This window comes from Schistocerca nitens, chromosome 5, assembly GCF_023898315.1.
Source record: "Schistocerca nitens isolate TAMUIC-IGC-003100 chromosome 5, iqSchNite1.1, whole genome shotgun sequence".
NCBI classification, from domain to species: domain Eukaryota; kingdom Metazoa; phylum Arthropoda; class Insecta; order Orthoptera; family Acrididae; genus Schistocerca; species Schistocerca nitens.
The window spans coordinates 243,023,138-243,038,469 of NC_064618.1; the positions used below are offsets into that span (position 1 = coordinate 243,023,138).

The window sequence follows — 15,332 nt, forward strand, 5'->3', positions numbered from 1 at the left end:
TTCTCAATCTGGTCTTCTTTTAGCAATAGATACTTCCCCTACTGCTTCAGTCATTTTCTGTAGCCCCTCATGAAACAGAGATCATCAAGCTCTCTCAAATATGGCACTCTTGATGATGCCATCCACATTTTAACAGAATTTAACCTGCAAGCAATTTCTTCATGTTTGGGAACAGAAAGACTGTAGAAAACCAGCAGGTTAGAGAATTAGGAGGCATGGTGAGAGGGGAGCAGAAGTTCATGCTGCTTTGTAGTGGCAACACCGGATGAATGTGCTGGCACATTGTCATGGTGAAACAATTTCTACCTTCAATTTCTTGCTGAAGCAGCTCAAAATCTCTAAATAGTATTTCCCAGTGTCAGTTTTTACTTTTCCTAAGAAGTTTGCGAATGTGACACCCTTCACATCCTAAAAAATCGCCACTCTAGCTAAAGCAAAGTCAAACTTATAGCACACAGAACTGCTGGTCCTGACGGCAACTGTTGGTACGTGGTGGTAGAAATTACGACTGCTTATAATTAAACTGACAGTGTTCAGAGTGCTGCAGTGTGGGCTGTACACATCGTAGGTATGTTCATTAATCAGTGTGATTGCACAATATGCTCAAAAAATAATAGTTCCACTTTCTGCCACAAGGTGAAAATATGGCACTGCAAGCAGTCAGAATGTGAAATGTCTCCTGTTTGATGTCAGTATACTGTTTGTCATCAGTCCCCTAAAACTTAGAACTACTTAAACCTAACTAACCTAAGGACATCACACACATCCATGCCCGAGGCAGGATTCGAACCTGCGACCGTAGCGGTCACGCGGTTCCAGACTGAAGCACCTAGAACCGCATGGCCACCCCGGCTGGCACTGGTAAAGTTGTTTTATCAGAAAAGCAACAATAGCAGTGCTGCAGTGCAGGAATATTTCTGTCAAAAACAGCTTTGAAGAGGCCCCACATCAGTAAATAGGGTGCAGAATATAATCAAGAAATTTGAAGAAACAGGTGAATTAGGCGGTGCAGCAGCGAGAGGGAAATGTCCCATTCCTATGACCGTTGTTGATGAACTTGCTGTAGCTGTAGTTGACTGTGCAGTACAAGCTTCAATTTCTGTATCCAGTGCTCAAGATGTGTCATGAGAATTCTCTCCCCCCCTGGTAAATAGTTCAAAAGATTTTGTGGCACATTTTACACTAATTCAGAATGTGCACTAAACAAAGCCCCAAGATAGGCTACAAGCCATGACTTTGTCCATTGTTTTTTGGCACATATAGAAAGGGATGACATGTGGACAGGGAATATTCTTCAGATGGAAGAGGCACATTTTACTCAGTATGGTACTGTGAATGCACAGAGCTATTACATATGGGGTTCTACTCCACCACACATAATGCAGGAGCATCCACTGCACTCAGCTTATGTAACTGTGTGGCTTGGTTTCACAAGCTCCAACATTCTCGGTCCATTTTTCTTTGAGGAGATAATACCTCACAGGCTGGTTATGTACACAGTGACATCTTCATGTTATAAGGACCTCTTGTGCAACACATGATTCCAGCTTTGCAAGGACGCAATTGTGTCCACATCACTATTTGCATGTAAGATGGAACATTACCACATATAGCTTGCCAGGTAAAATATTTGTTTCGTGAAACTTCCAGTAACAACCACATCATTTCAAGGCAACTTCAAGGTGTGTGGCCTTCCAGATTCATTGACCTAAATCCATGTGACTTCTGACCGTGGGGACATTTGGAAGATCATGTCTATCATGGATGTATCCATACTCTTCCTGATCTAAAGGATAACATATCACTCCGATTACAGTTGATAGGCTGCAAGAAACTGTTGACCATGTCATGCTATGGGTGCAGCATGTTGCTGAGTTTGGAGATCATACTGAACACATGTTGGAACTTGTGACCATTTCCTAATAGAAGTGCCAGAACCATCCGCATCATTCTTCCCCTTTTCCTTCAACTACACCACACTCTGACTGCTTACAGTGTCATGTTTTCATCTGATGGCAGAAAGTGGAACTATTATTTTTTCATTATACTCTGCAAATACTCTGATTAATGAACATAACTATGTTGTTTCAGTGTCCTGCAATGTAAATGCCCTGCATTACAGCAATTGTAACACCATGAATTTAATTATAACCACCCAGTAGCAATATTATTCTTAATATCTACATCGTATAACCATGCCCCATTTTTTAGAATAGATTCATATAGGCAACCTACAGTTTTGATTGGTGCTTACTTTCCAATCTACAATGATGAGCTAAGATCTCAACAACAGTGACAAAAACTGAAAATTGTCCTTCAGATCTTATTTAAATTTCTTCAGGACCACCTTCATAGTTGAAATCCGCTGTTGTACATCAGCAGCCATTACAGCACCAATTGGGCTGATATTTTTATTATTTGTGAATCTTCAGGTTTTGGCGGCGCAAAGACTGTTCCATTAAGTTTCAGGTGTGCAGCCACAAGAAGTCTCCTTCTTCTTTTAATATTTCTGCTGTTTAACGTTCAGCCATCTTCAGAGTGAGCCGCAAGACTGCCGCTCCAGTGCTCGCTTCATCTCTTTATACTCGTGTGAATGTGGCCTTTCTTACATTGGACAACAACTCATACTGTCCAAGAAAGATGTACAGAACACAAGAGGTACACACAACTTTTACAACCTAACAAGTCGGTAGTGGCAGAGCACTGTATCGACACTGGTCACAGTATGTTGAATGACAACATCGAAATTTTGGCAACTACATCCACGTGTTAGGGGAATTGGTATAACACCCTGAGTTCTACCTAGTGGCCATCTAACCCTACAGGATGCCTAAATCTACCACTGAAACACCATTCAAAGTCAAGTGGACAAGTAATGACAGATCCCTTACTTCCTGCAGAGGAGAAAGGATCCACAGGAGGGGAAAGTACTTGAAGTGCCTTTGGCGCTGGTACCACAAGTATGTGATCCTCCAGAGCTCTTACAACATTTTGCAGCAGTTGCCAATAGTTTGACGTAGGCAAGGTAATTTCCAGCTGCTTGTGAATGTCAACTGACTCATTCAGTGTCCAAGAACAGCATTCACTGCATTGTGGCTGGTGCCTTGTATTACAAGACAGTGGCCAAATAACTTTAAATTAAGCCTGTTGGCTATCTTTTAATCCATTGAGCTAAAAAAACTACTAATTCCCTATAAGAATTGAGGCAGAAGACAAGATTTCTATTAAGGCAATCTGTGATAAAAATTACAAGTTTCCTAAAATATTTTGAGGTTGGTTACAGTTGTTAACGACCTTGAAAATAGTGTTAATTTATGGTAAATGTACGACCACAGCATTTTGCTGTGTGCCTCTTACTGTTGGTACCTGCAAATAATACAATAGGTATAACCTTCTGAAGGAGGGCACTAAATGCCCAAAACTGGTAAAGAAATTAAATTTCTTTTATGTAATTCATTGCTTATTATTTAATTAAATGTAGATAATGTATACTCCTCTTGAAGGGAAAACTAAATGTAACACAATATGTTAATTACAATATCTGCTACATTAACTAAACCGCAAGCAATATACTATGAATTTGATTAAGCACGGAAAATTGTAACTTTTGAAAATGTACATTTATCTGCATTGATATACAATGAAACTGAGGGTGATCTAGCATAATGTTTGTGCAGCTATTACCAATGAATATCACTTGATGAACTTCTTTCCATAAATATAATGAATTATCATTTAATACCACCCAGAGTTGTCATTTTTTCTATATTTGTTGTACAGTTCCACAGTTTCTGTCTTAAACCATTATCAGATGTTACACAAAACCATAGAAATCTCCACTCCTGTGTACATTTAAATAGTGACCACAATCATGTGGCTTACGAGTGCAGATGTCGTAGCTGTCATAAAATTGATAGCACTAACACCGTTAGTATGGGAGTAATAGTATAATGAATAAAGAAAAATGACAATGGCTGGTGTCATTAAATCATTTAAAGAAGTATTAATCCTTGAGTTACACCTGGTCCTGTTGTTACAGAGGGTGATCTGTGCCATTCAAAATATGGAGGGTCTGGGGTGTGTCTGCATATCAACTCGTGTCCATCAGCTATCCGCATGGTGCGTGAAGGTATTGTGCCAGACATATGTGGATTCCGAGGAAGCACAGCCATAGTGTGCTGTGAAGATGATGCTGCCTCCAATCAACTAATCGCAGGAGATTCACCACCTAGGTATGAAACCTTATCTTAAAACTCTTTTTTACATGTTGCGCTTGACTCTTCTTACTACAGTAGGTACTAGTAACCAGTAGTTGAACTGACTGACTATTTGCAGCTTTAAGTGCATCATGTGCTGCACTCTTTCTGGGCATGATGACAAGTAATGACTTGATTTAAAATTACACCATCGCTACAGGTAGGTGCAGCTGTACTTGCTTTGCCTCGGCAGTGCTCACTGATGGAGTACCCTAAACATAATTCATATGCAAGTGCAATATATAAGAAAGGCAGCTGTGACAAAATATTGTATTTTTGTTGATATTGCATGATGGTTTGATAAACTATTGATTGTTGCCATGTGTATCTTGTAACATATGTTTACACTGCAGCATATGCACTGACTGTTTGTGTTTATAAACACTTCCTTAGAAAGCAAAATCGCTAAGTCAACACTATTTCTCAATAAACCTTCATTCATTTTTGATTAAGAGAAATACTTGAACAGCATACCATAAGGTGCATCACATCAGATTCATATTAGTGAGACACTTCAATCACTTGAAAGTAGTTATAAATGAATTATAATACTGTTTAAGTATTTATCATGCATTAATCCACTTTGTGTTTATCAATTCGCTGTGTCTGATGGCCACTCTTTGATACAGACAACCAAGTTGACTGTGACACAGAAATTACATTTTAATACATAGCTGACACCAGGTCACTTGCACAGAAAGTTTTCATTAAAAGTTTTTTTTAGTCAGTTTGTAATCATTTACAGATATGGCTTCATCATAGCTTGTTGCCAGGCCATAGTCCACAAGTGGAACATGGGTCACTTGCATAGTTATCCAAGATTGTTGAACAAGACTTGCCTAATGAAAGATGAAATGAAGAGTCCTTTATTAATATTGTTGCAGAAATGATGATACACTGAACCAATTGGTCACTAGATTCAATGAGTACTTCTCCACAGTGACAGGAAACATTCCATCTGTAATAATTAACAAAATACAGATGTATTAAATTTAGTACAACAGCACAGATTACTCCACCAAGAGCTATGTGTTTCAAAAACACAACCCAAAAAGAAATTACAAAAACTTCCACTATTAAGTCATAAGTATCCTGTTTATAGTCATGTTTCAAAAAGAGTATTAAAACATTGTGCTAACTATACAGCACTGTCCTTGAGGCATATTATGTAATAATTTTATGGTTCAAGGCCTACTTCCAGGCAAACTTACATGTGCCTTATTAACATCAAAATATAAAAATGGATATAAGCAGATCACCTTTAATAACTGATCCATTTGATTACTTCCAGTCTTAAAAATATGAAAAAGTGACCTAAAATGGCAAAAAATAGACTCCTTTGCCAATCTATTGTTAGTGTAATGTTTGCTTGTGTCCCTTTTCTGCTGCACAGATTCAAATGGCTAAAAGTCACAATTGATATTTATTTAAGTTGTTGTGCCATGGTTTAGAGTAGTTCTTGCATACCTTTCAGGCACGACATCTGTATGACACACAACAAATGAATAGTAGTCAGACACACCCCTCATTCCCACTACATGTGGGTCTCTCTCATCCTGGGGTTTGAGTGACCTGCCCTTCCTTTTAAACCCAACTTTCCCCAGCAGATCCCTCTCTCCTCCCTCTTCAAAGAACTCTGTATACTAACTACTGCCTCTCAGTATATTTACTCCTTAATGAAATTTGTCCTAAATAATATATCTCTTTTCCCAGCAAACAGCTCAGTTCATAATACAATACCAGGAACAAAAATGATCTGCACAAGGACTTAAAAGCACTTACTTTAGTTCAAAAAGGGGTCTGCTACTCAGGAACACTCATCTTCAATCATTTGCCAGCAAACATAAAAAATTTAGTTACAAATAAAGATCAGTTTAAAAGGAGTCTTTCGGACTTACTAGTGGCCAACTCCTTCTACTCTATTGACGAATTTTTTAATAGAAACAAATGATGTATTGTATATATTCATACTATTAGTATTTTTATTTCAGCTTAAAAAAATTTAAAAAAATAAAAAAATTGACATGTTACACATCCAAGAGGATCTCCTCAGCACAGATCTATGGAATGAAAAATTAATGTAATCTAATCTAAAGGGACTATTATTTCCAAAAGCTAGGTAGTGTGTCACTTTTATTTTTGTATGTGTCTGTCAATGGAACTATACATCTTTTCTCTCAGCTATCAACTGTGTCTCACAGTTTGTCATATTTCATTATGTAAAATATATTCTGTTAAACAGAATCACAATGTGTAAATTATTAAGGAATAAAGGTGACCAATCACGGAATGGCAGAAGTGTTGAGTTATCGAAAGGGCCATGCAAAAGAGAAAAAAAAACTCGCTAGCTTTCGGGATACCCCTACAATGTTCCAGCTGTACACACAACTCTGCCTGCCAGAACCACATTGGAGACCATGTTACTGATTTGCTGCAACAGCTAATTAATTTAAATACATTTCTGCCTAAACATGCTGTTGCTGATTCAACACATCTCCTCCTACTCCTGAGTACTGCTGACAACTTCATACTATTAACTGACTAATAATACATTTGCACCAAGGACTAACATAATCATGGGGCTGCATGGCCTATGTATGGAGATTATTACTTCTAAGTTTCAGTATCAACAGTAAGAAAAATGTATATACATGTATTTATATTGTGTTATCTCTGAAGACAAATACAGGGTGTCCCCCATAAAATCAGTATGTGTCGTATCCAAGATTGAAGCAACAATAACATCAAAAAACATGTAGTTACCTGTTTATGAGAGATGGGGGAAATGGTGGCCATGGGCATCAAGACAATGCTGCTACTTCACAAGCAAGGGGTGATTAACCAGCACATGAGGTGTACTGGTTTATGTGGAGCACCCTGTAGTATCTGCTGGAAGGAGCACTTTACAATATTACATACTGAGTAATATTTCACCTCATAAGTAATTGCTGCCTATTAATTTGGCTGTGTAAAGAGATTCCTATAAATGATATCACACTAAAAACTTTGGTAGAACTGAAAACAACAATCCTTTTGGTATGCTCTGTGACTTAGGCAATGTTTTTATTGCACTGGCCACAAACAGTGAATTAAATTGTTGTACTCATGATAGCTTTGTTGCAAGGGTGGAATCTTATATTCATTACAGAAAACGAATAAGAACATTGACAAAATGCACCCAAGAATAAAATCAAACTCTGTATGAAAGAACATAAAATATGGTAGCCCAGTGCCAGAAGATCTGATGATGAACGTACAGTCCTCCAAAACATAAAATGAGGAAAATAATGTGACAGGTTACAGTAATTTATATTTTCAGCTGGTAGTTAGATTCAATGACTCATGAGACCTGTTAGCTGCATGACAAGTAGCAATGTTACTTGTACATTAGCCCCTATTCCTATCATACAGAGAGAACTGTTGTTGTATGAGAAGCAGCAGTCTGGTCTTGGATGTAGCAAGCTAGAAATAGGAAATGAACAGAAGTTATGTAGTGTAATAAAGGAACTTGTGGCCTTTCACAAAGTATAAGTTTTCTTGTTGATTTTATTGTGTTAAATTTAGCTCAGATTAGCATAAATATTTGATAGCAGTTCATTAAATCACTTTCTAATGGCTGCTTCACTATGTTTGTTTATTCACTGATTTGAGTCAAATCCCTCTATGATCTCTATCATTGTGTGATCAACAGATCATGATGGATGACTGAATAAGTCAATGAATAGAACAGCTCAGATAATTACAATGCATAGAGTGTGTAGAAATGTTTGAAGTAAAGGAAGGGATATGATATTTGAAAATCAGCAATAGAGTACAAAAATCAAATGGGTAAAAACAATTAGTTTCCCATAGTTTTCCTAAATCATTTCAGGCAAATGCTGGAATGGTCCCTTCATTAAGGGCACAGCAGACCACCTGTCCTTGCCTCAAGATTCATATATTCAGTGTTTATGCATATTTTTTGAGCTATTTATTTTCATTGTATTAAGATAACTACATCTATTTATGCATTACTGCTCTGCAATTCACACTTAAGTGTCTGGCAGAGGGTTCATCAAACCACCTTCAGATTATTTCTCTGCCATTCCCAAACACTGCAAGGGAAAAATGAAAACTTAAATCTTTCTGTGCGAGCTCTGATCTTTTTATCTTGACACAATAAAAAAGCTTTGTTTTAATGATTACCATCCTAACTCATGTATCATATCCATGACACTCTCTTCACTATTTCATGATAATACGAAATGAGATGTCCTTCTTCGAACAGTTTTGATGTCCTCCATTAACCCTATCTCTTAAGGATTGCACATTGCACAGCAGTACTCCAGAAGAAAATGGACAAGCTTAGTGTAGGCCGTCTCTTTACTTGACCTGTTGCATCTTCTAGGGATTCTGCCAATAAAATGCAGCCTTGGGGTTTGCATTCCCCACTACATTAGCTATGTGGATCATTTCAGTTTAAGTTGTTCGTAATTATAATCCATAGGTATTTAGTTGGGCTGACAATCTTTAGCTTTCTCTGATTTATTGCATATATGAAATTTAATGTGGTCCTTTTATATAGATGACTTGACACTTCTAGTTATTTACAGTCATGGCCACTTTTTGCAGTATACAGATATTTTGCTTCAATTGTTTTGCAATTGGTTTTGATCTTCTGATGAGTTTAATAGACAGTAAATGTCAGCATCATGTGCAAGAAACCTAAGAGGGCTGTCCAGGTTGTCTTCTAAATCATTTATGTAGACTAGGAACAGCAGAGGATTCATAACACTTCACTGGGGAATGCTAGATATCATTTCCATTTTACACAATGACTTCCTATCAATTTCTGCAAACTGCTACCCTTCTGACAGTCGCACTACCGAGATAATACTCCAAAGACACGCAGTTTGTCTAGGAGTTGCTTGCGAGGAACAGTGTCAAAACTCCTCTGGAAATTTAGAGATAGGGAAGTAGCTTGAGATCCCCTGTCCATAGCACTCATTACTCGTGTGGATATACAGTTGTGTTTCACAAGAGCAATATTTTCTGAATCCCTGCTGACTGTACCAAGAGATCATTTTCTTTAAGGTAGTTGACAATGTCCGAATGTAGTATATTTTCCAAAATCCTGCTGAAAATTAACAGCAGTGATATGGGTTTGTAGTTCAGTGGATTGCTCCTATTTCCTTCATAACTTTTCAGTCTTCTGGTACAGATCTTTCACCAAGCAAGTGGCTGTATATGATTGCTAAGTATGCAGCTATTATACCAGTATACTGTGAAAGAAACCTAACTGGTTTACAATCTGGACCAGAAGACTTGTCTTTACTAAGTGATTTAAATAGCTTTTCTACTCTGAGGATACTCACTTGTAAGTTACTCATATTGGCAGCTATTCTTGATTCAGATTCTGGAATACTTACTTCATTGTCTTTAGTGAAGGAATTTTAGAAAACTGTGTTTAATAAATCCAATATCATTGTAAACAATTATGAAAAGGATAGATTGCTACTCACCGTAAAGACAATACATTGAGTTGCAGACAGGGCAAAACAAAAAGATTGTTACACATTGGGGTTTCAGCAAAGTATTCTTCAGGAAAGAAAGCACATACACATTCACACAAGGAGGCACACCTCATGTGCACATGTTTGCTATCTCTGGCCACTTTGGCCAGACTGCTACTGTTGTGTTGAACAAAAACAGCACTGGATGGGCCAGGGAAGGATAGCAGAGTATGGGTGAGGAGAGAGAAGAGTTCTGTCTCATGGAGCATGCAGGGACAAGAAGCCAGTACAACAAGGTTGCCAGGCATAGCAGCAGGAGACAGTGGTAAGGGGGATAGCAAGAAAGGAGAGGAACAGTGAGTGGAAAAGAATGGTGGGTGCATTGGCAGAGAGTGGCACATAATGAGGGTAAGGGGACATGAATTGGGAGGAAGTTGTAGGACAGAGGGGGCGAAAACTGTTGAGTGGAGTGTGTGGAGACTGTAAATTGAGGCCAGGATACTTTTGGGAGTGGACAGTGTGTTGTAAGGATAATTCCCATTTGCACAGTTTCTGAAAAGCTTGTGGTGGAGAGCGTTGGTCCAGATACCCTGGGATGTGATGCAGGATAGATTGTTTAGCTATTCCTCCCCCTTCTCTGCCCCACTCCACAGCTGCTTTTTTTTCTGAAGAAGACTTTGGACAACTGCCCAGTGTGTAACACTCTTTCCATTGTGCCTGTCTGCAATTTAGTGTGTCATATTTATGGGAGTAGCAATCTATCCTTTACATAATAGTTGATACTTCACCTTGGACTTCCTGTTGTTCAGTATTATTGTAAGATAATCCCTAGATGAATGAATAAATAAATATAGTGGAAGCATTGAGAAATGCACACACATGCATACAGTCTCCAGGGATGCAGTGTAATGCTTCTACTATACTGTGAGCGGTTTTATTTATTCATACTACTGTTAGAAGAGATGAGCAATTTAATTGTAGTGCTACATATCAAATTCTTTAATGGAATCCTTACCGTAGGACATACACAATACTGGCATGTTATGCACTCTAGAATAATGTAGTCAATGTGTAAAATCCTATAACCCAGAAGTTGAGTTTCAAATGAAATACTTTGTTCCAAACAGGGCTCTCTGAGTTTTGTTTAATAATGAAGCTTCTCTGAGCAGTAAGCTATCAAAATGATTTGATTGTCTGTTTTCAAATGTTATGTAGTATTAACTTTTCTAAATGACTGTTCATCTTTGGCAAGCATCTAAATATAAGCCACACAAAATTACTATTATTTGCATTCTGTTGCAATTGTCAGTGGTGATAAGGGTCATATATTTACAAAATCTGCTTCTTTCTCAGTATTATCATTTTTCAATAATTTTAACTACTCTGCCCTATCTTCCATTGTGTAAGTTATGTCTTTTGTTCCTACAGGAAGCCACAAAGGCCACCAGTATTTTCTTCAAGCTCAGAAGATGGGGGCAACAGTAACTTTGGGAACAGACCAGCACAAGGAGGCAGACCACAATACAATGAGCCTGGTTCTCAGTACAGGCCAGGAAACAACAGGCCAAATACCCAAACCAGACCAACTGCTCAGCAAAGGCCAAACAACAGACCAAGCTCTCAATACAGACCGGAGAACAATAGACCAAATAGTCAGTACAGGCCAGAGAATAACAGACCAACTACTCAGTACAGGCCAGAAACTGGAATACCTGAATCACAAAACAGACCATCAAACAGCAGACCTGGCTCACAGTTCCAGCCTCCCACTACACAATTTGGTAACACTTTCAATCAGCAAATTAGGAGGAGTATTAGTGAAGAGAGTAAGTTGTGATTTTCCTTGAGTTTTTGAAATTTATTTGATGCTGTATTTGTGATGCATTAGCACTTCAAGGATTGAAGATTGGTGCTTGTGTCAGGTTACTATTATGTATGTTCAAGTACATAGTCAATTCTTGTCGATTTAGAAAGATTTGCTACAAATTAGTATGTATACAGAGTGTTACAAAAAGGAACGGCCAGACTTTCAGGAAATATTCCTCACACACAAATAAAGAAAAGATGTTATGTGGACATGTGTCCGTAAATGTTTAATTTCCATGTTAGAGCTCATTTTAGTGTTGTCCACCTATGCTCAATGGAGCACGTTATCGTGATTTCATATGGGATACTCTACCTGTGCTGCTAGAACATGTGCCTTTACAAGTACGACACAACATGTGGTTCGTGCATGATGGAGCTTCTGCACATTTCAGTCGAAGTGTTCGTACGCTTCTCAACAACAGATTCGGTGACCGATGGATTGGTAGAGGCAGACCAATTCCATGGCCTCCACACCCTCCTGACCTCAACCCTCTTGACTTTAATTTATGGGAACATTTGAAAGCTCTTGTCTACGCAACCCCGGTACCAAATGTAGAGACTCTTCGGGCTCGTATTGTGGACGGCTGTGATACAATACGCCATTCTCCAGGGCTGCATCAGCGCATCAGGGATTCCATGCGATGGAGGGTGGATGCATGTATCCTCGCTAACGGAGGACATTTTGAACATTTCCTGTAACAAAGTGTTTGAAGTCACGCTGGTATGTTCTATTGCTGTGTGTTTTCATTCCATGATTAATGTGATTTGAAGAAAAGTAATAAAATGAGCTCAAACATGGAAAGTAAGCATTTCCGGACACATGTCCACATAACATATTTTCTTTCTTTGTGTGTGAGGAATGTTTCCTGAAAGTTTGGCCATACCTTTTTGTAACACCCTGGATAGTCAGTGTAACTGGATAGATAAAAAAAATCTGTTCACCAAGCGGCAGCAGAACACACACATAAAAGGAGGTTATAATTAGGCAAGCTTTCATAAACAGTGGCTCCTTTTTCTGACAGAAGGGTTGAAGGGAAAGGAGGAGCTGTGAAGGAAAAGGACTGGAGAGGTCTAGGAAAAGGGATAGGTTTCAGAAAAGTCACCCAGAACTGCAGGTCAGGGGAAACTTACCAGATGGGACGAGAAGGAAATTACATTACACTGTCAAAAAATGATTGTTTTCATTGTTGTATGTATATAATTATATGTTTCCAAAGTTATGCAGATGTCAATATTTTAACATTGGCAAATATATGTATTTCAGATTTTACATAGAATTCCTATGTCTTGTGAAGCTGGAAACATTTATCAGAAAATCTTTGTTCCACCATACAGTTTGGTAGGATAAAAATGCCAATATACAACACAGCACTGAGAGTCATGTAAATGTATCCAATATTAGCTGATATCAACTGAGCAGTAAAGTGTATTATTAACTTAAAAACGTAGTAAACATTGTCTTTAAATTTTGGGGGTGAAACTAACTTTCCCACCCATTTACTCTCTGTTTGTCATCATGTGTATACCTCTGTAAAATGCTGATGTAGTAGAGCTCATTAAAGTAAGCCAAAAAAAATAATTACAGTAAAAAAGACTCCTACCAATAATATAAGAAATTTCTCTCATTATAATTTACTGCTATGTTCTTTGCCATTATGGATTTGAAAGTTTTGAGTCTTTTCATCTCCACCTCTTCTTATTACAATATAGAGGAAACTGCAGTTTTTGGACTATAACTTTGGTGCATCTTAGCATGTTTTAACAAATCCTTGTCAGAGGTTAAAGCAATAAGTGTGAGGAGAAATCCCTGGATCAATTGAGCATTAAACTGCAGACTTCTGTATTGTAAGTCCTGCTGTTTATTGCACCTAAATAAAAAGTATTAGGAGCATTTGTGTTTTTAAGGTTCATGTTATTGTCCACTTTGTAAAGATGTGGGCACAGAAATAGCTATAAATGGCTCATTATCTGAAGTAACTGCCATATTTCCTCTATCCGCTCCTCCAATACTCTCACCTGGCCAGAATATCCATCTGGCAGGAACTTGGCAGTTGTACAGAATGCTTACAATTAAAATGCAGCTACTCACAGAGATCCATTGAGGGCTGTGATAACATATGGCAACAAACCTTGGTAATATGTTGATGCGGAATCAATAATGCTGGAAAAAAAATTAGTTCCAATTTTGGTCATCAGGTGCAAATCTTGGGCTGTACAGTATCTCGATGACATCTCCAGCACTCATATTGAACAAATTGAGTAAGCCATATGATAATTACAGCCCATGCTAGACCTCTATGAGTAGCTGCACTTTAATTATAACCAAGCAGTACCCTCCACAACATAGGCATAAGAGACCCTCCAACATATTAGTGCCTCCTTTAAATTAGAAAGTTATTTATGTCTTTATCATTAAGTAACATATTGCAAGATACTAAGAAAGATGAAACACAATTTCCTATAAGTATCACCATGATTCCCACATTATAATATACACTGAAGAACCAAAGAAACTGCTATGGGGATGCATATTCAAATACAGAGATAAGTAAACAGGCACAATATGGTGCTGTGGTTGGCAATGCCTATATAAGGCAACAAGTGTCTGGTGCAGTTGTTAGATTGGTTATTGCTGCTACAATGGCAGGTTATCAACATTTGTGTGAGTCTGAATGTGGTGCTATAGTCGACAGATGAGTGATGGGACACAGCATCTGCGAGGTAGCAATGAAGTGGGGATTTTCCCATATGACCATTTCATGAGTTTACTGTGAATATCAGGAACCTGTTAAAACATCAAATCTCCAATGCTGCTGTAGCTGGAAAAAGATCCTACAAGAATGTGACCAAAAACGACTGAAGAGAATCATTCAATGTGACAGATGTGCAACCCATCCACAAATTGCTGTAGATTTCATTGCTGGCCATCAACAATTGTCAGTGTGTGAACCATTCAATGAAACATCATCGATATGGGCTTTCAGAGCCGAAGGTCCACTCGTGTACCCTTGATGACTGCATGACACAATGCTTTACACCTCACCTGGGCCCATCAACACTGACCCAAAAAAGCGAGACAGGTGAAGAGCAAAGTGAAGAGCATGATCATCGTTTTCTTTGATACCAAGAAAATTGTGCTCAAAGAATTCATCCCACCCAACCGAACAGTGAATTCTGTGTACTACTGTGACGTTTTGCAATGTTTCTGTGAAAACGTGTGGTGACGATGGCCCGAACTTTGGCATCGAGGGAACTGGCTGCTGCATCATGACAACATGTCCTGTCACATGTCAGGCTTCTTGGCCTGCAAGATCACTTGATCTGAATCCAAGTGACTTGTGGGTCTGAGAATATCTAAAAGAATGCTTTTACTAGGGACACATTCAGTCTTGGCCTGATCTGGAGGTCAGTGTACAGGAGCACATTTCTCAGATTCCACCAGAACTGGTGTGAGAAACTGTTGAACATGCCATTTTACAGATGCAGCATGTTTTTGACATCTCTAGTGCTCATATTGAAAAAATTGTATAAGCAGCACTTAATAATTAAATTAAAATTATGTCTTTCTCACTTGTTTGACCTTTTCTCCCCATGTCCCATTCCTAATCCATTAAATAAGGAAACATTTCAATACATTTTTCTTGCATTTACAGCATGAAATTTTCACCTGGTGATCAAAACTGGAACCAATTTTTTCCAGGTTAAAATATCTACTAAG

The 15,332-nt window shown here is 38.2% G+C and overlaps 1 protein-coding gene across 1 annotated transcript in view; it reads left to right on the forward strand.

Annotated features, from left to right (window-relative positions):
* Window positions 1-15,332, forward strand: part of LOC126259775 (serine protease snake-like) — a 254,997-nt gene that overhangs the window by 176,260 nt on the left and 63,405 nt on the right. Inside the window, exons 2-3 of the mRNA XM_049956779.1 lie at window positions 4,040-4,232; window positions 11,177-11,574. Of these exons, the coding sequence (XP_049812736.1) occupies window positions 4,040-4,232; window positions 11,177-11,574 (591 nt within the window). The remainder of the gene's footprint in view (window positions 1-4,039; window positions 4,233-11,176; window positions 11,575-15,332) is intronic.